The 27,040-nt window shown below is 40.2% G+C and overlaps 2 protein-coding genes across 8 annotated transcripts in view; one reads left to right on the forward strand and one right to left on the reverse strand.

Moving 5' to 3' along the window:
* Positions 1-805, reverse strand: part of Mbtd1 (mbt domain containing 1) — a 68,410-nt gene extending 67,605 nt beyond the window's left edge. For 2 of the 7 annotated variants that reach the window (XM_038329169.2, XM_038329166.2), the window contains exon 1: positions 5-804. In XM_038329169.2, the coding sequence (XP_038185097.1) occupies positions 5-156 (152 nt within the window). In that variant the 5' untranslated portion in view covers positions 157-804. Of the gene's footprint in view, positions 1-4 lie in introns of all 7 variants that reach the window. The other 5 variants (XM_038329167.2, XM_038329168.2, XM_038329170.2 and 2 more) reach the window with 5 other exon arrangements.
* On the forward strand, positions 382-27,024 carry Utp18 (UTP18 small subunit processome component). The gene is given in 17 exon segments (XM_038329174.2): positions 382-791; positions 2,239-2,351; positions 3,868-3,966; positions 6,242-6,312; positions 8,071-8,165; positions 10,685-10,810; positions 10,902-11,037; positions 11,040-11,075; positions 13,946-13,976; positions 13,978-14,044; positions 14,595-14,685; positions 15,646-15,769; positions 22,276-22,310; positions 22,313-22,449; positions 25,128-25,270; positions 26,136-26,174; positions 26,885-27,024. Coding segments are annotated over 16 exon segments (1,701 nt in total). The 5' UTR covers positions 382-419; the 3' UTR covers positions 26,161-26,174; positions 26,885-27,024.
* The last annotated feature ends 16 nt before the right edge of the window (positions 27,025-27,040 follow it).

Below are 27,040 nucleotides of genomic sequence, written 5' to 3' on the forward strand. Positions count from 1 at the left end.
GTACCCTCCTCTACTCCCCTCCAGCGTGGGACCCTCTGCAGGCTCCGTCTCCAAGGACCGTACCAAAACCAGCAGGCGATGAGGTAATGAGGGCTCGCGGCAAGTGCGCGGGGCCAGAGTCAGCAGGAAGAGGAGTTTCTGGTCAGCCGCTTTCATTTCTACCCTGGCCTTCTTGAGTCCCTTCCAATATGTTGCCTCTGAGAAGTAGTGTTGGGGGGAAAATTTTCCACTCCAGTCACCGCCGCTTCCCCCTACACCCGGAAGATCGGCCTTCCCAGAGGAACTCCCACACGGGGAGGGGCTGCCGAGCAGAGTGCGAGTGACGTAGCGCGTGAGTTGCGGTCACGTGACTCGAGGCGGCGCAGGCTCCTTCCGGCTCCCGGGGCTGGGCCGCGGCGGTGAGCCAGACGCCCTGGCACATGCGCAGTGGTGCTCCACGTGAACGTCTGCGTTTCTCCTCAGCCCTGGGGATGCCGCCGGAACGCCGGAGCAGGACGAAAGCAAAGCGGAGAGCCGGCACGATGCCGGGGAGGCAAGCCCGACCCGGGAGCGGCGGCACGCCCCGAAAGGCCGCCCGTTCATCCCAACGGGCACCGCAGGCCGGGCAGAAGGCGGCCCCTAGCGCGGTCACTGCGGCGGCGGCGGCGGCGGAGGAAAGCCGGCTTCGGCAGCGGAACCGCCTGGTGCTCGAGGACGACAAGCCGGCCGCCGAGCGGTGTCTGGAGCAGCTGGTCTTCGGCGACGTCGAGGACGACGAGGACGCGCTGCTGCGGCGGCTGCGGAGCTCGCGGGTGAGGGAGGCCCGCTCGCTGAGCGGGCACACGCTCCGGGCCGGGCGCGCGGCGGGAGGCGAGGCCCCGGGGGCGGAGTCTGGGGGACCTGCGGCGGCGGGCGCCCAGGTGGGAGGGACCGGCGACCGCGGGCGCCGAGGGGCATCGAGGCGCCTCCGGCCTGGGCCGCGGGCTGGCGAGGGCGGAGACGCCGCCTTTCTCCGCCCCAAAGGGGCCGAGGCGCTCCGCTGCCTGCAGGCGCTCAACCGCTGGCTTGGTCTGCGGGAAGGCTGTTTGCGTGCTGGAGTCGGGAGCTTCGCGTTCTCTTAGCGTCTGCTGGAACCGCACGGGTGGCCGTTGGATCACCTGTCGCGATTCCGTTTCGTGGATGGAGCCAATACGTGGGCAGAAGGCGTAAAGCTGCGTTTTAATAATTTCCTCGTGTGATGCACACCGCCCAACTTTTGGAAATGATCGGTGTATTCGTGTCTAATTTTTTTTTGGATGCTTTTGGTAGCAATTACAAATCCTTCGTGATTGATAAATTTTGCACTGTCATCACTCACGTTTTATACCTGGCCCGTCGTCTAAGGTATTCTAGGCACTGGAGAGAGATACAGCAATGGAGAAATCGAACCAAAACCCCAGCTGTCTTACAGCTTGTGTTAGTAGTGGTAGAAAATCAAGATGAATGAGCCCACTAGTAAAGTTAAAATATGTTGGTGGAGAGGAAAACTAAAACATTTGGGAAAGGGAATTAAATTTATGTAGAGGCGCTTCTTTAGATAGGGTGGCAAAATGCCTCAATGTCAGCATTTGTTGAATTAATCCGAGCTTTTGTGTAGGGGCTTCGACGGGAGGATGTAGCAGGCTCCTTTGGGAGGATGGAGAATAGTTACCTCCCGAGTTGTGTGACAGACCTGTATCAGAAAGGAGTCCTTGGTGGATTTTAGTGCAGGTGGATACTGTGGTTGACTCCTTGGACGCTGGAGTGAGCTCAGCTCATTTCCAGGGGATTTTATTTTGGGGGGGTGGGGCTAGGTTAGGGTTGAGTGTGGTATAAAGTTCTGAGGAGTTTGAGACCGTGCGCACAGAACAAGAGATCCTCCTTAGGATGGGAGAGATGGATTCCAGACGGCCCTGGGTTCTGCCACAGTTGAAGTTGAGATGTTTATTCTTTCCCTGTCCACTTAATTACCTTTTTTCCTGGTCTGTTATTGTGGCCTTTTCCTTCCAGTGCGCTTGTCTCTAGGTGGCTGTACCATCCTGTCTCTCTTGCCCCCCTGGTGGTTTCAGTCTCTCTTCCTGCCTTCTCCTTCAGCGCGTGCTATGGTCGCATTCCATCGCATTATTTCATCAGCAGACAGGAGAGCAGACATTCTGCAAGCCGTCTTAAGTCTAAGGTGTGGGTGTCTGCCACCACCCTGTAGGAAAGTCGCAGTGACTTGAAGATGGTGTGTCTCCGTAGGGTCAACGGCAAGGAAACTCGGATGACTCTGAAGTGGAAGATGAGGCAAAAGATAATCTTCCTCCTCAGAAGAAGCCAGTTTGGGTGGATGAAGATGATGAAGATGAGGAAATGTAAGTTACCCATTTCTTTCAGAACCTCTTTGGGCACCTTAAGAGTTAACTTGTAGATTTTTACAAAGCACTGTCTTGAAAAGTATGATTTTATGAAGAACGAAAGAACATTTGGAAGCACAAGGAAAAGGTGGTTGGTAAATCCTGCATCTGAAGAGAAGGGAGCTGTTAGATTGATAGTTTCCTGTTCTCTGTGTGCTGGATAGTCAGTGGAGTTAGAGCTTAGCTTGCCTTCGTGATGGGATGGATGGTTCTGGACTACCATGGACAAGTTTGGAATCTACTGCTCCATTTGGTAAAATGAGTGTCAGAATAGTGACTGAAGCAGAAGGCCATTGGATTAAATTATGCATATAGAATTTTAGCTGGGTGCCTGAAACTCAGTGAAGACTTCACATAAAGCTAGCCACACTGTTGTGGAGCGCATACTGCCTACTTAGTTTAGTAGTTTGACTTTTTTACTATCTATTTTTGCTATTTGAAGCATGGCACCTCACTTTTGAAGAAGACCTTTATGGACAGCTTTAAGTGGCTGTGTTGTCCTTTGTATGAATCAAATATTTATTGACCAAATAAATTTTCTATTTTCATTGTAAGAATGCTGACATAAACATCTTCATGAAAAAACTTTTGTGTTTTCTAATTAATTTCTTATAGATTTTTTGAGTGTAGTACTCTTTGAGCAGAGACTACATGTATTTTAAGGTTATCGGTAAATACTGCCAGACTGCATAAAGGATCATCTTCCTTATGTACAGTGTGGATTTCAGGGTCTTTTTGTTTGTTTTATTTTAATGATCAGTGAGTGTTGTTTTGCACACTTTCTTAGTTTGATGATAGGAAAATAACCCTACTGAAATTGTGTTGAGAGAAATTGATAAAGTTACGTGTATTATATATGTTCTTTATTATTTTTGTTTTTTTTATAGATCTTAGTGTCTCAGATTTCTTACGTACTAAGCAATTTCAAACGTTTATTTGCTAGAGGTTGAACCCAGGGTTCTGTGCATGCTAAGCATATACTTTGCTGTTGAGCTTTATTCCTTCCTCTTGAGCCTCCAAATCATACTTACAGCGTGTTTTCTTTCATCTTTCTTATGCACAGAGATTTCCAAGTTTCAGATAGTCCAGTCTTTTGAGTCTTTCAAATTTTCTTTTTTGTTTTTTAAACAGTAAAATGTCCTTTATTAGAAAGACTGTTGTTTGCCTATAAAGTACAGGCAGTATTTGATGGTTTGCTCTTAGTATTTGACTTGCCTGTGATATTTTGGAGAGTGATCCAAAGTGTATCTAGATAATTCAGGATGAGTTTACTTAAATATTAGCTCTCCAGAGCATATGAGAGACTCAGGAGGAATAATGGACAACACACCAAATGGAGGTATTTGAAACACACCATGTCTTGCAGTCTTTAACTTCACTGTTTAGTAAATGTTTTTTAGAATACTAAAGGCAGCATCATTTTATTATGGTTCTTTGCAAATCATTAACAGTATGCTTGTTCTGTGCTTCGTAGAGTTGACATGGTGAACAATCGATTTCGGAAAGATATTATGAAAAATGCCAGCGAAAGTAAGCTTTCAAAAGATAAGCTTCAAAAGAGACTTAAAGAGGAGTAAGTATCCCTTTTCCTGTGATTTATTAAGAGGCGTATTATCAGACATTTGTTTCTCTTTAGAACAGCTTTTTGGATAGTCACATCTATACCATGAAAAAGTAGGCATTACTTGCTTGGTTGACTTCATGTAAGTATTTATGGTAGGGGATACAACAGATAATTTGGAGTGGGAAAAACCCCAATATCTTGAAATGCTACCACTTAAATATAGTATTGCTGGATCATTCATTTTTATGTAAATCAACTCTATCAAAACCTTTTCCCCAAGAAAGGGCTCTCATTGTGTAACCTCGTCTAACCTCAAGACCAGCTTCTCCTGCCCTTGCCTACTGTACTGGAGTTACTGGTAAGCACTACTATGCTTGCCTTTCTCTGGAATATGAAAAATTACAAAAAGTACCATTATCATTGAGTTCAATTAAAAAAAACCAACAAAAGGACCTTTTACCCTAGTTAGCTTTATTTGAATATTTGTATTTTTAGGATCTGTCTGAGAGTTAGATATGGATAATTCTACACTTAACACCTGGATTCCTCAGTGTTATCAGTTACCATAGATTAAGATTTTCCTGCGTGTTTAAGTGTCATGTCAAAGAAAGTAGTAGCTGGCTAGTCAATATTAAGTTCTCTTGACTAATAATCTAAACCAGCATACTTATTATTCCTTTTTTTTAAACATGATACTGGTTTCACTACTTTTTTATTTAAAAAAATAATTCTTTTTTTTTTTTAAGATTTATTTATTTTGTGTACAGTATTCTCAGTATTCTGTCTGCATGTATGCCTGCAGGCCAGAAGAGGGCACCAGATCTCATTACAGATGGTTGTGAGCCACCATGTGGTTGCTGGTAATTGAACTCAGGACCTTTGGAAAAGCAGGCAGTGCTCTTGACCACTCCAGCCCTAAAAAATAATTCTTACTGTGTGTGTGAGGTCAGCAGATAGCTTTCTGAGTCAGTTCTCTCCTTCCTCCATATGGGTTCCAGGGATTGCATTTAGGTCAGTAGGCTTGGTGGTGAGTGCTATTACTTCTGATAGCCAGCCCAAATGATTGCCCACCCCAGGCCCTTACAGCTCAGACTGGTCTTAGATTCACTATATAGCTGAAGATGATCTTGAACTTTGATCCTTCTGCCTGTTTTCCAAGTGATGGGATTGCAGGTGTGTGGCACTACACCTGTTTTTATGTGGTACTGGAGAATTGAGCTCAGGGCCCTGTGCATATTAGAACTTTAATAATAAAATTTGAAATATAGTGTTTTTTTAGTCATTTTAAATTTTGTCTTTGTGTGACAGGGTCTTTCTGTGTGGTCCTGACTATCTTGGAGCTTGCTATGTAGACTAGGCTGGCCTCTCAGCCTCCCAAGTACTGGGATTAATATGTGCCATCATGCCTGGCCTACTTAGCATTTTATTTATTCATTTATGTATGTATGTATGTATGTATGTATTTATTTATATTGCTTTCATTGAGTTATATATTTTTCTCTGCTACCCTCCTATCCTCTCCCCTCTCCTTCTACCCTTACTCATGATCCCCATGCTCCAGTTTACTCAGGAGTTTTTGTCTTTTTCTATTTCCCATGTAGATTAGATCTATGTATGTCTCTTTTAGGGTCCTCTTTGTGGTCTAGGTTCTCTGGGATCTACTTAGTGTTTTATAGAAGTCATGGGGATGGAAACATGAGGGCTTGCTAGGTAAGTGCTATACTGCTGTATTCCTGCTCTCCTTCCCCTTTATTTTGATACAGGATCTTCCTGCATTGACCAAGACTGCCCCTTGAATTCTTTCTATTGTGCTGGCAGGCTTCAAACTTAATATCCTCTTCAAACTTAATAGCCTCCCATGCATTTATGATTACAGGCCTGTGTCATTGGGCCTGAATGATATGAAATTTTGTATATTCTAGTTATTTTCAGACATAGCCTTTTTAGACATGTTCTTCATGTATCTCTATATTCTGGCATTGGTTTATAACCAAAAATAAACTACATAGTTCCAAAAATTTAGGATGAACTGATAGGAGCAAACAGGATAGTCATATACTTGGATGTAAAGTTAACAAATATACATTGAGGTGCACTGTATCCAGTGTTGGTTTTGGTGGGCAGAGGTTTCTGGGTTTCCAATACTGAGAGCTTGGGACCATTCTGTGTGAATAAAAATACTAATTTTGGAACAGATTCTGTATGTACTCTAAAGGGTGCCAAGATCTATATAGAGTCCGAACACTGTGCAGAGTTATCACAACATTTTTGTTTTTTCTCTCAGATTCCAGCATGCCATGGGAGGAGTACCTGATTGGGCAGAGCCTGGGCACAAGCGGAGAAAATCTTCAGATGGTGAGTGTTGATGTCTGTAAGTTAGTACGTTTCTCTCTTTGCTTTGTTTTTATTGGCATTTCTTCAGACTTTTTAAAATGTAGTGTTTTAAATAAACTTGCCTTGTTTTTGTTGACTTTCCAGTCTGACATTCTCTGAGGGAAGTCTGTTTTTGGGCTTATTTAATCAGGTTGAGTGTCCCTAGTCTGATACCTGAAATGTTTTAGAATCGGAAACTTTTGGAGCTTTCAAGTCTGAAACTTTTGGAGCACTGGCTTTTTGAAGCCGGGAATGAGAAATTCTACACCATGAAACTGTTTCATGTTCCCAGTTATCAGAAGTATCATTAAAATCATCTTCAGGCAATATATAAAAGGTATAAAAAAATAAGGTTCATGTTTAGCATTGGGTCATTCCTGAGTGACCTTATCACGTACGTGCAGGTACTCTGAGTCTGTTCCAGAGCATCTCTCATCTAAGCCTTTCAGACCAGGGTAGTCAGCCTTGGTGTCTTAACCTCCTGTGAGGAAGATAGAGGGTGAATGGATTGTTTCTGTCTTTACAGGACTGTATTTTATAACATAGGAGTAAGGAAAATAAGTAATACTTGGTTTAGAGCCCCTTCTGAAGACACCTGTAACTAATCTAGCTGTTCAACAGAAATGGGATGCCTGTCAGTGGAGCAGATGTCAGATCAAGCCCAGATGATAACATAAAAAACTGCAAGTTTTAAGGTTAGCTTATGTTATTAAATATTTTCTACTTTAGACCTTCTGAGTTTAGATATTGTAAGTACAGGTGGCTTCGTCAAGATCTGATTTGTGTGCATGGTTATTAAATTTAGAATTAACAGTTAAAACCAGTCATGTAGCTTCACACTTACTTATGAAGCTCTTAATTTTTTTTATTGGTTTCATCTGGAAATGAAACATGATACTCATGCATGCTTCAGACAGGATTTTGTCGGTATCTCTGAGTGAGCTGTATAGTTGCAAGCTGGCCTTGAGCTTACAGAGATATTGCCTCTGCTTCTGGAGTACTGGGATTTAAAGACTCAGGCCATTTGTATTTTTCCTGTATTATAGTCTGGATGTTTTTGGATCTGTCAGTTAATGTTGGGACACTGTTAAAAACATTCGTTCAGAGGCTAAATTTTAATTACTGTGTTTTTTAGTTCTAGAATTTCCATGTGATTTTTTGTTTTGTTTTATTGGGGGGGACAAGAGTCTTCAATGTAGCGTTCTGCTGGGCCCTGAACTCAGATGGCTGGTGGCAGCCAGTTCTCTCTTTCTACCAGTGGAGCCTGGGTGTCAAACTGGTTGTTAGGCTTGATGGCAAGTGCCTTTACCCACTTGACCATCATTCTGTTATTCTTCATTGAGATGGTTATACACAGTTGACTGGCATTGATCTTTCCTTTTCATGTGTAATGTTAAGCTATATGTCTGTCTACCCTGTTGCTAATTTTGCTATAATTGTGAGTCGCCCTTTTTAAGTGAAACGCTGGCTTTATTTAAACTTGATCTCCTTTCATCTTACTAACCATCTGTGTGTGAGTTTTCTTCCCAGTCAAGCTTTAATTTTAACTATATATATATAAGTGCTGTGTCATCTTTTTTCTTTTATTGTGTTTTGAATTTACCATTTTCAGCTTAAAAAGAAGTTGAAGTTGTGAAGCTAGGGTGGGAGTTAAATTTGGAAATAGAGAAGTTTGGGTTAGGAAATGGCCTTGTGCTTGATTCTAAAGATTAGCCTTGTGGGTTTATTTATTTAACTTAGATGAAAGTGAAAGTGAAGAGGATGAAGATGATTTGTTGCAAAGGACTGGGAATTTCATATCCACATCCACTTCTCTTCCAAGAGGAATTTTGAAGGTGAGAGTTGTTGAGATTGGACCTATCCAGTTACTGACCTGTAAAATCCATTCTGCTTCCTAAGTTGTGCACATATTGATGCTGCTTGTATATGGGGCTAGTGTTTTGATTGTCATTTTGCTTTAATAAATATTTGCTAGATTTTTCTTTTGCAGAAATGATGGAGCACTCCTTAAGTATGTCCTACTTAAGTTCTTCTAGGGATCCTGTTTGGTTTCTTTTCATTTCCATTGGCAGTAATCTCTTGTTGATGTCATCCTAATCAGCCTGTGTTCTCCACATCCACTGTACCTCACCCTGTGAACTATTCTTGATATAGTAATACTAGAGGGACCTTTTATTTACTTACCTGTATATGTTGGGGTATGTACATGTGAGAGGAGGTACCTAAGGAGTTCCACCAGAAGAGGGCATTCTATCATTGGAGCTGGAGTTATAGGTGGCTATAAGCTGTTGATATGGGTGCTAGATCTTAGATTTGAACTTGGATCGTCTGCAGGGAGTACTGTGTATCTTAAACACTGAAGCCATTTCCCAGCCCCTAGAGGGAGCTTTTAAAAACAGTTTCTGGTCATACCACTTTTACTTGCTTTTTAAACTCTTTTGTGTTTCTTACCATAGTTTCCAGTGTCCTTTGTGGTTTTTCTTATGCCCACAGCATTAGCTTCATCTCAGACCTTCTTTATCTTGTTATTCAGGCCCACTCAGGCATTTGTGTTTCTTAAACATACAGGATTCTTTGTTGCCTTTAAACCCTGTACCTTCCTTTCTTTTGTCTGTGCCTTCCTTAGGCACTACTAGTGGCCAACTGTGTTCTTGTTTCTTCCCAAATTGTACTCTGGAAAGACACCTCCATTGCTCTGTTACTTGCACCATGTCTGATTCATTAATTGTAGTAACCAAGTGCTTCCCCAGTACAGTGCTTCAGCTAATTATCTGTCAAATATAGCAGACCTGTTTAATACAAATTTTCCTTTCTATGAAATTGTGTGTTTCTGAAGATGGGGCAATGATAAGTAGTAGTATGGTAAGTTAGTTAGACAAGATTGATGCTTGTCTTCCCCTCCCTACTGTTCTGCTCCTTGAAGTTGAAGCACTTCTACTGTAAAGACACTTCTTGTGTCTCTGACCTCCACACTTGCACTGAAGTACACAGGAGATATATATACAATAACAGTAATAAATAAAAATGAGAAATGGATGAAGCTGCATAAAAAATAACAGTTTAATTTCAGTGATTCTGAACACAGGCAATGCTTACTTTGTTCCTAATTGAAGTTTTAGTGTGTGTGTGTGTGTGTGTACACCTATAAAAATAAAGCAACAGCTAGAATAGTTCAAGTGATGTAGTAGATCACCATCATTTTAAACTAGCCAACTATGTCGGAAGGGGAAGATAGTAGTCATTATGGACTGTAGACTGTCTAGACAGTAACATAGAGCCTGTTGCACTTATATCAAAACAGGCACTTTAAGTAAAATTTCTCTTTGTCAGTCTCTAAACCAAAATTGATAGATTTTTGGGACACTACTACATACTAGTACTCAAATGCCTAGTAAGTTTAGACTTCACTTGTAGAAAGGTGTATCAGACTATTGAGTACTGTGACAGAATATCTGACCGAACATCTTATAAAGAAGAAAGATTTACTTTGATTCAGTTTGAGACTTATTTTTTCCTTGTCCCCCCCCCCCCAATATTGTTGCCCTGTGTAGCCCTGGCTGTTCTAAAGTTACCTCTCTAGACCAGGCTGGCCTCAAATTCAGTGATCCACTTGCTTCTGCTGGGATCTAAGGTGTGCATCACCATGTTCGGTTCTCAGGACTTGAGTCCATGGTCTGCTGGCATATTTGTCATGTTCAAGGCATAGAGGAGTTAAGTTGGTTACCTCCCAGTGCCCAGGAAGCAGAAGAGAGGAGTTCTAGGAGGTTAGGGAATAGCATATTCTCAGGGACATTCCCCTAGTGACCTTCTCTGAAGTTAGGCCTCTCCTCCAAAGCTTCCAGCCCCTTTCAAAATTACCCCACTAACTGCTTTGGATTTAGTCTTCAATGCATGAGCCCATGGAGGACATTTCATGTTCAGAGCTTAACAAAAGGACCTAAGTGAACTTAATCTTTCACTTCAGAGATGGTGCAGATGAATTCTTGTGTAGTAAAGTTGACTTACTAACAGGTACCAGACCCATGGTCCTAGACACTCTTCGGTTCTGCATTATAAACAAAGATTTTTTCCTTCTATAAAACTGGGTCTCAACCTTCCTAATGCTGTGACCCCTTAATTCAGTTACTTGTGTTGTGGTGACCCCCACCTTAAAATTATTTTCTTGATACTTCATAACTATAATTTTGCTACTGCTATGAATTGTAATGTAACCTGATATGCAGGATATCTGGTATGCAACCCCATAAAAGAGTGGTTTGCCCCAAAAGGGTCATGACTCACAAGTTGAGAACCTCTACTAAAAACGATGCTAACCCAGTTGACTTGATAAAATTCCACCTTTGTATTTCCACAGATGAAGAACTGCTGCCCTGCCAATGCTGAACGGCCTACCACTGCTCGGATCTCATCAGTGCAGTTCCATCCTGGTGCACAGGTGGTGATGGTTTCTGGGGTAGATAATGCTATCTCACTATTTCAGGTATTAATTTCTAAATTAAGTTTTGTAGTGGAAAGTGTTCAGTACCAGAATACAGGGTCTGTGGAAATAAAACATTTGTACTTTCTTATAGGTAGATGGCAAAACAAACCCGAAAATCCAGAGCATTTATTTGGAAAAGTTTCCAATCTTTAAGGCTTGTTTCAGTGCTAATGGAGAAGAGCTTTTAGCCACAAGTGTGCACAGCAAGGTTCTTTATGTCTATGATATGCTGCTGGAAAGTTAGTTCCTGTACATCAAGTGAGAGGTAAGATTCTATTGAACACAGAGTCGATCAATCCTTATTTTACCCTTTTTCTAGCCTGAATTTACAGTATTTTATAACTACTACTTTTAATCCCAAGATGGTGCCGCACACACAGTGGTCTCTCTGGTATCCCTGATTGCCCTCAGATTCACAGATTCACCTGCCCTCTGCCTCCCAAGTCCTGGGATTAAGGCATGTACCAACACACCCAGCATGCCATCACACTGTTCACAGTAATTTTAAAAGTAAGAGTTTGTTCAGTTAATAGTATTTCACAATTGTCTTGTGATGAGGAAACAAACTATGAAATGAAACTAGTGAACTGACTCTTTAATTAAGCACTTAGAATAGGTTCATAATTATAAGTATATATTTCTTCTAGACCACAGATACTATTGCTTGGCTTTATTTGTCCTTGTTAGTTGGTTTTTCTTTCTTTGTTATTTATATTTTTTTGTGTGTTGGAGGCCAAACCTAGGCTTTTTTGCTTATAGGCTAAGATTTTATTGTTGGGTTAAACCCTAGACCCTGATACTTTATTTAAACATTTTTTAAGATTGTTTTTGTTTTATACATATGTGAGTTTGCCTGCCTATATGTCTTGCACTTTTTACATACCTGGTTCCCGCAGAGGTCAGAAGATGTTGGATTCCCTGGAACTGGAGTGATATAGATGGTTATGTTCCTCCACTAGGTGCTGGGAATTGAACTTGGATTTTCTGCAAGAACAAGTGCTCCTAACTGCTGAACAACCTCTCTAGCCCCTCCTGTTCATTTAAAATCAAATCCGCCCTTTCTTCCCTTCTTTCTTTATGTGTATTGACATTTTCTCCTCTGCACACCACATGTATAGCCTGGTAGCTGCAGATGCTAGAATAGGGTGTCTGATTCCCTGAAACTGGAGTTACAGATGGTTATGAGCCGCCATATGGGTGCTGGGAACTGAAGCTGGGTCCTTTGGAAGATCAGCCAGTGCCCTTAGCTGGTGAGTCGTCATCTCTTCACCCCATCCCGACCCCAATACTTGATTTTAATGTTAGTAGGTGAGGTGGTAGAAGGAACATTAGCTGGGGATATAGAAGACCTGGCTTCTACTTCCTTGGATAAGTTGTTTCACTTCTCTGATAGATAGGCCATCAGATACTTTAATTCTAATGTTTATTTTAAATGGTGATTTATACTTGATACAAAACACTTTGAGAAGTACTTATGTAAAGCATTTTAAAGAACAAACTAGGCAGAACCAAAGTTGATTGTTTTCATCAGGTGATTTATGTACCTACCCTCTTACTCATTCTTTTCTCTGTATTGTCCTGCTCATGCTAGGTGACACCCTTTTCATGATTTCCTTTGGGAAACCAACTGCCCATGTAATGATGTTGTCGGGTTAACATACATCTTGGGCCAAAGTGTTGGCATAGTATATAGGTCCACTGTCAGTCTTGCTATTGTACTCTTTGTGTGTCTGTATTCCTGTTATGGGTGGCAGTGACTACTACACGCAAACTACGAGATATTTATGGTTTATGTTCAGTGTTTCTAGGTCAGTTTCTGTCTTGGTTCCTTCCCCTGACACCCTTTACCTTTTCCTTGTCCAGTTGGATATTTCATTAAGGTGGGAAATTTCTTATTAGGATATCTAAGCTTTTGTATGTAGATTCTTGTCATAAATGCTTGTTTGGAAAATGAAAACAGAATTGATTCAGATTTTATTTTCCATTAACCTCTCAGGGCTTATAACATAATAAGAAGTGGTCCAAAGGAGCTTCAACCAGCACTTTCTTGTGTATAAAAGCTTTTATTACATTAAAAAAATTAAAATCTTTTTGTTCTAATCAGTAGTTGTACTTTAGCTTCTTGAATCAATTTTTTTTTTTTTTTTGGTCTAGGCATTGTGTTTGCATGGTATAGCAGAAATCCAGCATATAGCTTGGTGTGGTTGGTCCATGCCTATAATTTCTATACTTGAGGGTCATATCAGAGTCTATTCTTGGCTACTTACTGAGATAAAGGCAATCCTGGACTTGGCAACACCCTCCCCCCCCCCGTATCTACAAATGGAATGATAGTGGGAAGTCTGTTCTGCTCCTTCCTCCTGGTCATATCCTCCTCCTGCTTAATCAGCCATTTATACCATTTTTATGTGTCCTTTCGTTAGATCACTTATTTTTTTAAATATTTATTATTTATTTATTTATTATGTATATAACATTCTGTTTGTGTGTATGTCTGCAGGCCAGAAGAGGGCAACCAGACCTCATTACAGATGGTTGTGAGCCACCATGTGGTTGCTGAGAATGAACTCAGGACCTTTGGAAGAGCAGGCAGTGCTTCTAACCACTGAGCCATATCTCGAGCCCTTAGATCACTTTATAATGAAAAACTTGGCTCTTAGCATTCTAGTAGGATCAATATGAAAGGATATGTCCTTTTTTTTAAATGGGTTAGGAGACTCAATTACACCATGAGAACCTAATCAATTGTTAAAAAACACTGAAAGTAAGGAGCTTGTGCTTTTAAAGTACAAAATTAAAGATTATTTCCCATTCATCATAGGTGGCAACCAGATAGAGTGCCATCTCTAATGGCAGTGGTTTCCTTTTCATTAATGAGCTGTGTAGACAAACTGCAGTAGTCCTTTTAGGGTGTTACTGCTTACATTTAACAATGAGTGGTTTGTTAACTGTTTAACAGAGACCTAATAATTCTCTGGCCCACAGCTGAACTGTTGAATGCTAACTAACCAAGATAAAGTTTGCCAACCATTTTGAAAAGAATATTTGGGTTCTTTTTGATGTTATATGCAATCAGATTTATTTGGGTAGACGTCTTAAAAGTCATTTAATCTATTTTTTCATCTCCTTTCTTAGGTTTGAAAGAGAAAATAGTGAGAGATTTGAAGTCTCTCCAGAGGATCCTTCTTGCTCATAAGTGGCATTGCTGGGTTTTCTCATTTGCTGTCAATGAAGGTGAAACATTAGTTGCTTCTTATTCTTCCATTAGGTATTAAGGTTAGGTTTAAGGACAGTCTTGAACTCAGGCAATGTTTCTTTTCGTTTTGTTATTTTTTTGTTTGAGGACAAGGTTTTTGCTATATAGCCCTGGCTGGCCTCCACTCCACTTATCTGTGCCGCCAGAGTACAGAGTAAATAGGATCAAAGGCTTGCACTAGGATATATTGGGAGTTGTGGGAAGTTGGGGGAGAACTTGACTGTGAGAAAAGTAGAGTCAGGAATGGAGCGATGTCTCAGGGTTAAGAGCATTGGCTGCTCTTCCACAGGTCCTGGATTCTGTTCCCAGCACTCACATGTTGGTTTGCAACTATCTGTAACTCTTAATTCCAGAGGATTGTTGCCCTCTTTCTGGCTTTTGTGGGCAACCGACACAAGTGCACCAGACATCTATGCATACAAAAGAACTATACACATAAGATTAAAATTAATTAAAAAAAGTTAGAGTCAAATACTTCCTGGAAGATAGATAACAGTCTTCTAACATCTAGTAAATAATTACTCTTAGACCAAAGAATTGATTGGTAGCATGAAGATTAATGGAAGGATTGCAGCATCCACATTCTCTTCTGATAGTAAGAAGATATATACTTCTTCTGGTAAGTTTGGATATATTTATGTTTCAGATTTTATTTTAAAAAATACCAAAACCTGCTTTGTTTTTTCCTTACTGTTTTATTAAGAAAATAAGATATATAGATATATTTAATACTTATTTTCTGACATTTGCCAGGCCAGTTACGAACTAATAACAGTGAAGGGTTAACATTCTGATATGCAGTGTTAACATGTTTGCTCCAATTGCCCTTACACCAGTGTGGGACAGTTTTCAAGGAGATAGTTAAGAGTTTCGCAGAATTCTCTTTGGGAGCATAAGATTATATGAAGAAGGGCAAACTTTGGAACATTATCTACAGAAAAGGAAAGGATGAGGGAGTGAGGAGCCATCTTTGAGGTGAATGAGATAATATTATATGTACAGTAGGATGAGAAGATGCTGTAGGAACAAGAAAAAGAATTGATCAGTTTTGGAAATAAGATGGCCATTTGCATCTTGGAAATATTTGTGGTCTCTGTAATATCTTTTTTTATCTTGCCTTAATATGTGCTCATAGCTTTTCTTAATATCCATAATTTGTAAATGACTTGAAACAAACTGTATATAACTTCTTAGTTAAATTATAAACTTTTTATGATATGGATCAGCTCATTTACTCTCTACCATCTTTAAAAGTTGGCTTATCTACATTGTCTGGCCTTATATACTAGGTATCCTAATGCTTGTTGATATTTTTTTCTTTTCATGTATTTGCTCTAGTTATTTATGTTAGTGAAATATAGCACGTTTTACTTAAAGTTCAACTCAAATGTGTGATTTTTTTTTTTTTTACTTTAAACCTAAGGGTACAGTTTTTTTTGAATGACTGATGAACTTTTGTATATATTTGAAATGCTTTTAGTTTTCTGTACATAGGGTTCCTTGTGTTATTAACGAGTGACTAAAAGTGCTAAGTCTGCTTTTTAAAGGAAGATTAGCCAAATCCTTCTTTTACTTTCAGAGAATGGAGAAGTTTATGTGTGGGATGTAAATTCGAGGAAGTGCATTAACAGATTCCTTGATGAAGGCAGTTTATATGGATTAAGCATTGCTGCGTCAAAGAATGGGCAGTATGTGGCTTGTGGGTGAGTGAAGAGAATCTCATTGTGCTTGTGAGAAAATGTTTAGCAGTTAAATACTCTAGATGGTACATGGCTTTACTGACATCTTAGAAATATGAAATTAGTAAACACACTTGAGCAGAAGTTGTTTTGATGCATCATTAATTATTAATAATGCTAGTTTGTCAGCTTTTTAGCAAAGAAGAAATTAGACTACTTTAAACTATTGTATATTTTCCTGAGTTTAGAATACTCATTAGACCATGGTCAGGTGTCTATCTTAGTTGTATTTAGCTTCTTGCCATTGATGAGGAGATAACAATAATTCAACTTTAGACTTAAATCTCTTAAGTCCTGTAGCTAGGTGTATAAGTCAAAAGCATATTACTTGGAAATATCCTTTGTTAGTATGGTAGGTTGTCTTAGCCCCATTCTTTTGCCTTGAAGAGACCATGACCATAGTAACTCATAAAAAGAAAGGCATAAAATTGGGGCTTGCTTATAGTTTCAGAAATTTAGTCCATTATCATGGCGGCAGGCAGGCAAACATGGTGCTGGAGTAATAGCTGAGAGTTCTACATCTGGATCCACAGGCAGCAGCAGGAAGGTAGACACATTGGACCAGGCTTGGGCTTTTGAAGTCAAAAGGACCACCCCCCAGTGACCCAACTTCCTCCAAGAAGGTCACAAGTACAAGGCAACACCTTCTAATCCTTTTCAAATAGTGTACTCCTTGATGACTAAGCATTCAAATATATGAACCTGTGTTGGGGGGGGGTCATTCTTACTTAGACTATCGCAGTAGGCACTTAATATTTCACAAGACATGTTGCTGGGCTATTAGTAGAAAAATGGCTTATATTTGGGAAACGATGATGTTTTATCTTCCTACCTGATCTTAAATATGTAGGTGGAAGGAGGAGGAATTGCACAGTTACTGGTTGTTCTAACCTAAGATCTTGTTTGCATCTGTAATTTTGTTAGTTCAAGATGTTGTCTGTTTGACCTTAGAACAATACAATGAGCTGTAAGGAAATTACAGTTAGGTATTCCTTGAAGTAGCTAGTTAAGGGGCCTAGCTGTTCAAAAATAAATGTGTTATATGTCAGCATTAACATTGGAAACTGCTTATAAATGTCCCCAGCAAGTTTGGGGCTGGAAAGACAGTAGAATTGAGCTGGAGACTCTGGAGAACTGTGTTCCTTAGGTGGTAGGGTACTGACAGGCAGTTCTTAGTCTGATTGCCTGATGGAAGGCTGCCTTTTCCTTTGTTGCCTGTCAGCACTTGCCATACCTGTAGAGAGATGCATCTCAGCACAAGATAAGCTTACAAAAGTAATACCACATTTAGAAACAGCTCCTAATTAGCAGATCATTAAGACGGTGTCTGATTACCAAGTAATTTTAAGTAGACGGCTCTTCCTCTGTGTCAGGCAAGGTTAAGTGTACAAAAAATGACTGTCTTCAAATTGGTGAAGTCAGAGCAGTTAGGATTTTTGGGTCTTGTCCTCTCTCTATTCACTTTTTATTAGTCCCCTTTGAGGGTTCTGAGAAAAAAAAATACTAGAAATTTAAACTAATGTTCCGTGTAATTGAATTCTCATGTTGTTGACCCAGAGATCATTTCTATTTTATAGTTAAATCTGTTAAGGAAAAATTAAACCCTTGTTAGAATTCCTGATATCACCTGATAAGGTGGTGTTGTAGACTCAGGGTAGAGCATGGAAGAAGCTAGAATCATGACTGCCTGTTACTTTCTCTGGTCTCTGCTGTGGCATTTTTGATTCCTTTGATCTCAGAACTCCTATTAGTATCTGTCAACTCAAATTTAGTTCTGTTTTCATAGGAACATGCTTTCTGTTTACAACTTTGCTTGTGATAGAAACAGTAAGGACACTGTAAAGAGAGGACCTTTACTTTCCACTATCCTCTGAATAACTTTGGAAAACTGGTGTGATATGGCATATACCTGTAATCTCAGCATTGTGAGGTGGAAACAAAGCAGATCTAAAGGATTTTTGTTGTTGTTTTTGGTTTTGGTTTTTTTGAGACAGGGTTTCTCTGTGTAACCCTGCTGACCTGGAACTCATTCTGTAGACCAGGTTGCCTTGAACTCACAGAGATCTGCCTACCTCTGCCTTCCAAGTGCTGGGATTAAAGGGTGGTTTGAGATAAGTTTTCAGGTATCCCCAGGGTTAGTCTCATACTTGCTAGTTAAGGTTGGCCTTGGCCTTGAATTCTTGATCCTCTTGCCTCCACCACCTGAGTGCTGGTATTGCAGGTTGTACATCCACCAAGTTTTCATTTGTTTCCGCTTTTCTACTCAGTTTTCTCTCAGGTGATTTGTTGACTTTAGTCATGATTAGCTTATAACGAATACAAAGGTTGTTTGGAGGGGGTAGTTGGTATCTATAGGAGTAAGATATGTGAGATAATAGAGATAAATTGGAATCAGCCTTGGGGACAGCAGAGAAAGAACTGGGAGTGAGAGGACTGTTAGAGTTAAGTCTTTGGTATTTGTTGTTTATTTGTTTGAGGTCTGTATGACATGTAGCTAGGGTGGGTCTGGTTGTGTCTTAGGCTTTTTTTAAAGAGGACAGGTTCTACTGTCTGATACAGGCTGGCTTCAAGCTTGAGAGCCTCCTGTCTCATGTTCTTGAGATTTGGGATAGATGTATGCTCCCACAGTTGACTTTTTGGGCTCTCTTTGTTTGCTCAGGCTGGTCTCAGGCTCATGTTATCTTCCTATCCTGGGTAGCTGAGACTGCAGCCATGCACTATTATATTTGTGATTGGTTTCTCTGGCTCTCCCTCTTCCTGAAACAGCTTCTAAATAATCACTCAGAGGCTTAATATTAATTACAGAATGTCTGGTCTATAGTTTAGGCTTATTAACTAGCTCCAACATTCAAATTAACCCATTTATATTGGTTTGAGTACTGCCATGTGGCTGTGTCTTTTACCAGAATGTTGGCATCTTGTTTCTTGGGCAGTTCTCTTGAGTCTACCCTTTTCCCTGTATTCAGTTTGACTTTCCCGCCTAGCTATGTTCTGCCTTGCTATAGGCCAAAGCAGTTTTTATTAATCAACCAGTGGAGAGTAACATATATTCACAGCGTACAGAAGGGTTACCCTATAGCATTTCCTGGTCAAATCCTGACTGGGGTATTTTTTTTTTTGTGCCTTGTTTATCTAAGGCTGTGGCAGCCTTGAAGATGTTCTATAAATAGAACTCAGGAAATTGCAACAGAGGCGCTTTGAAACGTTAGGTCATTATGCCCTTTTTAAAATTCTTGTCACACACTCTAGCATCTGATTTATCTTGATACTGGTTCTATTGTGGGAGCCATGTGAGTTCTTTGGGGAACAAGACCCGAGAATAGCATGAATGACTCTCCTTGTGGCAAGGCCCTGGAGACTCTGACCCACTTGGCAAAAACTTGTGGACAGTTTGATGCATCATTCTAGGTATGATCCCAAGAGCATATGTGCTACCTTGATTTCACACTGCTGGCCTGCCTGGGTTATGAAGTTTAATATTGCATATTTGCATAACTTTTTGGAAAGAATGATTTTAACCACTAGAGTCTTTGAGAAATATTTGTAAATATATATATGAGGAGTTAATGGGAACAGTCTAGGAACAGGGAATGAAGCAGAATCATAAAAACCCACATTTCCCTCATTTCTAATAAACTGTACCAATACCATAAAGCAGTTAAGCTAGATGAACGTGTAAGGACAAGGGATGAACCAGTGCACCCCACTACTAAGAAGTAAGCTTTCCACAAGCTTACTGTTGACTAAAGGATAAATGGAAAGCTTGGTCCATATCACCCAGAGGAGATAGAGTAGTGCAGAATGTGAATTGGTTGATCCCAGTTGTGGTGGAGTTGATTGTGAGGACCCAGAACCCTACCCCAGATGTAAAATATTAACCACAAAGAGACAAAACTGTCTGACCCTTCATATGCTGTAACCACATATGCTGCCAACTGGGCACACTGTTCTACCCTGTAGGCGCGCCTAGTTAGGAAACTTCCTTTGTGCTTACAAGACTGTTTATGCTTCTAAAAGGTAGAGATACAGATAAAAGAGTAATGACTGCCGATGGGAAAGTTGGGGGACAGAAGGGGGAAGAAGTAAGGAACAATCTTGTAATTACTGTAATCATTTTTAGAAATTTAGGAAGTAAAAACTGTGCAAACCATTGAAACTGTTTAAATAAAAACAGCCCAGGGTATTCAGGGGCAACTTGTTTCAACAAACGGGTGGTCATGGTGTCTTCTTGGCACCAACTTCACACATTTGTCTTAGGTCATTGAACCCATCTGGAGAAAGGCTTCCAGCAGTACTAATTGATATTTTGTCGTGTCCAGGTTATAAATACTTGGTTTTGGCATGACATTATCTGTTGTATTCTGGACATTTTAACGTTTTATCTGTTACACATGCCTTTGTTTTAGTTTTGTTTCTTCGTTTAATTTTCTTGAGACAGAATCTCATGTATCCCAGTCTGGCTTCAGACTTCTATTGCTAGCTGAGATGGCTAACTGTGCAGTCTGGTTCCCTCTGCTTCTACCTCCCCGGTGCTGGGATGATAGGCATGGAACACCACACCTACTTCAGTTTTGTGATTGCTTGTTGTTAGTGCCAGGAGCCACTAGGACCAGTTTAAGTTATCGGTGGATTATTTGTACCGTATTTAATTTGTTTTACCTTTTGGGCATGGAGGAGGAGAAAGATGGAGTCTTATAATAGCTCTGGTGTCTTAGTCAGAGTTCTTTTGCTGTGAAGAGATACCATGATCACGGCAGCTCTTAGAAAGGAAAACATTTCTTTGGGGTTAGCTTACAGTTTTCATTGGCTTAGTCCATTATATCATGGTGGGACATAGCAGAGAGCAGGTAGGCATGGTACCTGGAGAAGGAGCTGAGAGTTCTACATCTTGACTGCAGGGTAGCAGAAGCAACTGTAAGTCAAACTGAGCTTAGCTGAACAAGGAGACCTCAAAGCCCACTCCCACAGTGAAACACTTCTTCCAACAAGGTCACACCTACTCCAATAAGGCTATAGCTCCTAATAGTGCCACTTGCTGTGGGCCAGGCCTTCAAACATAGGAATCTATGGGGGCCATTCCTATTCAGACCACCACACTTGTCTAGCTTTGACTCCTGTGTCAGCTTCTTGAGTGCTGAGATTATAAATTGGTACCCCCACTTCCAGCTTTATGTGTCTTATTCTTGATGCACATAGCCTTAGAACATCTGATCATTGAGACAGCATTTATTTTATGTTTTATTTTGTTTTGTGTTTCAACAGTTGCTCACATTGTGTTTTACTCTGGCTTAAATTCACTAAGTAGCAGCTGGATGGTGGTGGCATATGCCTTTAATCCCAGCAGTCAGGAGGCAGAGGCAGGTTGATATTTCTGAGTTAGAGTCTGGTCTACAAATGCGAGTTCTAGTACAGCCAGAGTTGTTACACAGAGAAACCCTGTCTTGAAATCCCCCCCCCCAAAAAAAAGTAGCACAGGGTGGCCTTGAGTTCATGATAGCTTTTCTATCTGAGCCTTTTGATTGCTAGAATCATAGGCATGAACCGCCATGCTAACTTAAAGTACTCGTCTATCAATGATTCTATTAGTGATAGACTAATGGTAGGCCCTTAAAATTGCCTTTTAAGAGAAGTGTAAATAATTCTTTGTTGGTAAACATTAATGTGAACTCTGAGTAGATAACCTTAAACTATGGCTATGAGCTAATGAGTATTCCTAGGAAAGCCAAATTAAGGTGTCTGGTTTTATTAAATCTTTGCTCTCTAGTTTTGTAGTTCCCACAAATACATTTGAAGAATAAAGAAAGAAGAGCTAGAAATGGCAGAAGGGAATGGTGGTGTTTATTGTAAAAAGAAAAGCAGCAGCTATCAGTGGGCAATGTCAGTTTTCTTTCGTATGTTAGAATGTTAGGCAGTGTTCAGATCTACTGGTGCTGGCTTTTAATCCCAGATAGAAACTCAGGTCACTGAAACTGGAGAAGAAAGTCCCAACTTTCAATGCCAGCCTGGCAACATAGTAAGACACTATCCTAGGAGGGTAAAATCAAACGGGCTGGAGAGAAAACCTTGGTTAGCATGCATATGAGGCCTCAGATTCAGTCCCCAGTACTACAAAACAGCAAAAGCAGTTAGGCAGTAAGAACGGTGGGAAAGTGGTTGTCTTAGTTCCTTAGTTTGTCTTAAGCACTCAGGTAGTACCTGGCATGGAGTGGACTTTTGATTTATCATCAGAAAGTAAAATGGAGATTCTATGCTTTCTTCACATTTGTAGCTAGGACCTACGATTGCAAATGCTGCCAGAGTTAAGAGCTCAGCCAGACAGAAGCTGCACTGATAGAATATCTTTTGTCTTTCCTTGAACTCTCCCAGTCTTTGGGTTTCTTACAGTTTGTTTCCACAAATACCAGTTTTTGTTCATCTAGGTTGAGAAGACTTTGTTTTAAATCTGTTTTATTTCTTTTTCTTTTTGCAGTTTCTAAAAGTGGAGTGGTAAACATATACAGTCAAGATTATGCCTCCAACAAACAAACCCGAAGCCAATAAAAGCTATAATGAATCTGGTCACTGGTGTCACTTCCTTGACCTTCAATCCCACTACAGAAATCTTGGCAGTGGCTTCAAGAAAAATGAAAGAAGCTATCAGATTGGTAATAACTCCTTTTATCCCCTCCCCTTTATCTTGATAATTTAAAATTTCATGTTGAAACAGTGAATGATGATAGGAGAGAGGTACTGGAATATTTTAAAGAGTGATTTCTGAGCTGGAGGTGGGGCTTAGTTGGTAGAGTACTTGCCCAGAATACATGAGGCCCTGAGTTTAATCTCCAGCACCAGGATAAATCCAGGGTGGTGACACATGCTCATAATCAAGGTCATACTTGGCTACATCGCAGTTGAAAACTGGTATGCATGAAAATCTTGTCTTAAAAAGCCAAAAAACAGCAACAATATGCTAAAAAGTTAAGTCATTTCAGTTCTGTTTTGTAGAAATTATTAGTTGGGAGCTTTTGGGTTTGGTTGTTTCGTTATTGCATAGTAGCCTACCAGATTTTGCATAGATCTGTTTTATTGGAAATTCTGAGCTGTCCATCGTTAGCATTTCTTAAGATATGGTCCTCATTTTCAGAGATTTTGTCTAGCACATAGATTAAGGAGCATATTTAAGGAAAACACTTCATTATTGATAGTTCCTTTTATTATTTTCTAAAAGCCTGTAGCTACAGTGAGTGGAGGCCGTCTTAGATATTGAAAGTAAGTTGAGTTGACATAAGGTGTTACAGTTCAGATAGCTAGGACAGGGATTATGAATACCTGTGTCAAGAATGCCCTTAGGCCACCCTCAGGTTTGATGATTTAATGGAAAGATGTAGTATCCAATACATGTCTTTAAAGCATGGAGCAGCCTGGGAGTCCCTTCCCAGTATAGAGTTGCACAGGATACATGTAATACCTTCAGTAGTGCGGTGTGACTGCACACCAAGTATTTCCTACCTATAAGACTCATTAGAGACTCAGTACCCAGAGGTTTGGTTGATGGTTCATGTGGACATCCTTTGCCTAGCACTTGCTAAATTCTAGGTGCCCAGAGTAAAGCCAGATATTAGGCATAAATGATTCTGCTTTGCTCTCGCGAAAGAAGTTCGTCACCCAAATTGTTTCAAGAGATATATTGGGAGGAAGGAATCTAGGAGAGTGGCTGCCTCTCTGTCAGGGTAGAAAAGGGCAGCTGCCAACTGAATAAGCACAGGGCTTATATAGGACTTCTTAGGTGTGGAGTTATTCCAGGAAGATTTTCAGGGTGGGAATTAGTCAGATTTCAGTCCCTGAGCTTGAACAAGCTGGGTTTTGTGCTTGGGGATTGCTTGGTTTCATGCTCAGGGATTGAGTGGTTTCATGCTCAGTTGGTCAGGGGCAGGAAGTATTTCTTTGGCTCTGGTTTAAGGGCTAAAGTGTGTTTCTTTCACTGGCTCTGGTTTCAGGGACAGCGTGTGTTTCTTTGGCTCTGATTTCAGGGCCAAAGTGGTTTTTTTCACTGGCTCTGGTTTCAGGGTCAGGAGGTGTAACAGGAGGGCCCTTTGTTTCGTCCCGGCCGCCCAGCTAGCTTATACCCAAAATAACTACACAGAAACTATATTAATTAAATTACTGCCTGGCCTATTAGCTCTAGCCTCTTATTGACTAACTCTCACATCTTGACTTAACCCATTTCTGTTAATCTGTATATCACCACGTGGTCATGGCTTACCGGAAAAGATTCAGCATGTCTGACCTGGCAGCTCCATGGAGGCTCTCTCCAACCCTGCTTTCTTCCTCCCAGAATTCAGTTCTGTCTTCTCCGCCTACCTAAGTTATGCCCTATCAGGCCAAAGCAGTTTCTTTATTAATTAACCAATGAAAGCAACACATAAAACAGAAGGACCTCCTACACCAAGCATGTGTTTATCTGACTGGCCCTTTGACCCTAACAGGAGTGCTCTCTCATGCCTGGCTGGCTCTCTCATCATCCTTTACTTATTTGAAATACTTTTCAAACATCTTCCTTATTTTGGTATCTTGAGTTCAAGAATACTGGAGGAGTTGTCAGTCTTTCAGCATAAGTCATGCCTCTGTCCTTTTGAATGTTCATGCTTTTGTGTTGGTATTTGTGTATCTGTACTTTGTTTTAGTTAGGGATTTTATTTAATATCCTGTTCTTGGGAACTTAAAATCTATGTATACTACCGAGAGAGGAGAAAATTATTTGTACCTAAATGAAAAATGTAAAAATATACTTAAAATGGATTAAAGGCTACTGATAGATTACCAGTGACCATATAAAACAGAAAATGTAGTGTACTGTTAAATTTAAAACAAAACAAAAAAAATTTCTCAATGATGAAAAAACTTAAACAAAATTAGACGACTCTGGGTAAAATCTTTTCAGGGAACAAAGTTAGAGACTTGGTAAATAAAGTCTTTGCACATTTAAGTGTGAAGACCTGAATTCAACAGCTCCCCCCGCCAACCCCAGCTCATTCCAGACTCTTTAAGTGTGAGATGGGAAGTGGGTGCAGGAGAATCTGTGGGTCAGAGACTGTCTCCAAGAAGGTACAAGGCAGTGACTGACACTGACACCCCAGGTTATTATCTGACCTCTATGCACACTGCTCACACTCATACAGGCTTACACAGATCTTGTTATGGACTACTTGACTGCATTTATGGAACGGTGCTTCCAAGTATGGCACAGTCAGAGTGTGTTTATATCAGAATAGAATGAATTGAAAAATTTAAGAAAGGTAGTTCCTAGTTTTTGTAATTTAAGGATTTTTATAATCTCTTGCAGATTCATCTTCCTTCCTGTACAGTATTTTCTAACTTTCCGGTTTTTAAAAAGAGTGCTATTTCTCGTGTTCAGACCATGGATTTTTCTCCCAGAGGTGGATACTTTGCCTTGGGGAATGAGCGAGGCAAGGCCCTGTTGTATAGGTAGGTATTATCTGTGTTTAAAAGTCAGGTACATAATAAACTGCTTTTGAAAAATGAAGCTATAAATAAGGGTGTGAGCCACAGAGATAGCAAAAGTTATGTTATCTATCCAGGTTTCTTTTTTTTACCCAACTTGTCTTTAAAATAGTCACAAGCAAAATTTATTTGCATCATTGTTAAAGGGTACAGGTTGGCAGGTGGATCTTCTGGGAGAGTGCTCTGACATGACAGTCCTTTTCCTTGTGTTGGTTGTGTGTTGCACAGAACCCAATGTTAGTGTGTGCATCCTCCAGGGAATGCTGCAGGCTGAAGGAAAATAGGAATGAAAATTGGTTTTTAAGATAGTAATGAAATGAGTATATAGTAGACTGTGGGTTAACTTGCTACTGCTTTATACGGAAAACAATATATATATATATATACACACACATACATACATATATACATACACACGCATACATACATATACACTAGGGTAATTTTGTCAGTCTCATTTCAGATTAGTTTAGGATCAAGTACAGACTTTACTAAAAAGAGTAGCTCTTTGAGAGCTATTTTGGTTTTTTTTTAGAACTGAACAGTTCTTTAAGTCCCAGAAGCCATCTTGTTTTTCACATTGTGCTCTAGAATGAAACTGTCCTGGCTGTGCTAGTGACTTGGATTGACAGCATTTTCATGTTGTGTGACTGAGGAGGCGTCTTGTCAGTCCTCTGGAGCCATTGTAGCAGTTATGTATGTAGGGGTCTGAGCACATCTGCTCGTTGAGTATGACTGGAGTTCTCCCCCATCCCATTCACCTGAGTGCTGCCCCATGATCAGATTGAACTGTTCTGTGGTAATTAAAAAGTTATCTTTTCTTTTTCAGGTTGCACCATTACTCAGATTTCTAAAGATTTTTTTTGAAGTAAGAAAATTCTCTTTTAAAATAAATACCATGGGTTTTAGGGTTGTACCTCTGATGTCATTTGGTAGAGGTACCTTACTGACTTAGCTCTGTTTCTTTGCCCCTAGGTCAGCTCTATGTCCTCAGTTTAGGGGAGTTGGGTGCAAATAGATCAGGAGCTGGTCAAATGACCTGAACCTTCATTGGAATTTACTAATCCCAATCACAGTGGTCTGCCTCCTCTTCTGAGGTCATGTTTCTAATAGTGCATTCAGTAATTGTCATCAAAACTGCAGTTACTAGCATTTAACCTACAAAACAGAATAAGCCTCTCAGAGAAGATTTAACAGAGTTACAGTTTGTGTGAGCTTTAAAATTCTTTGACATGGGCTATTATTATATGGCTTGGCCTATTGCATAAAGAGATTTTTCCTGGCCAGTAATTAAAAAAGTATGTTTCCTATATGGCTACATCTTGGACTTGACATGGGGGTGGTCCTGACACTGAGATTTGTGATTTGTCTTTTGCCATAGTTGACTATGTGGCTTTATTAGAATTATTAGTATTGAAGAAGCTACAGATAAGATTTAATTAGAGAAAACGATAGAATTTTGAGCAGTGTAACCAGAAAAAGAATGCATTGTAACTATCTTGAGTGTCAAAAATGTAGTACACATTGCTTTTGATGAGCAGTTATAAATCATCTGTGTAATTTTTTTCTATTTTCCAGATCCAGTTGAACCCATCTCAGTACATCTTCCCAAAAATTTCTCAGTGTGTGAAATAATATATGGATAATAACTTGTGGAATTCATGCTTAAAATTAGCAGCAATATCTTAATAAATAAATGTATAACCTTTGTTTGAAAATAAGCGTGCATGATTC

The sequence above is a fragment of the Arvicola amphibius genome, chromosome 4, assembly GCF_903992535.2.
Source record: "Arvicola amphibius chromosome 4, mArvAmp1.2, whole genome shotgun sequence".
Lineage (NCBI taxonomy): Eukaryota > Metazoa > Chordata > Mammalia > Rodentia > Cricetidae > Arvicola > Arvicola amphibius.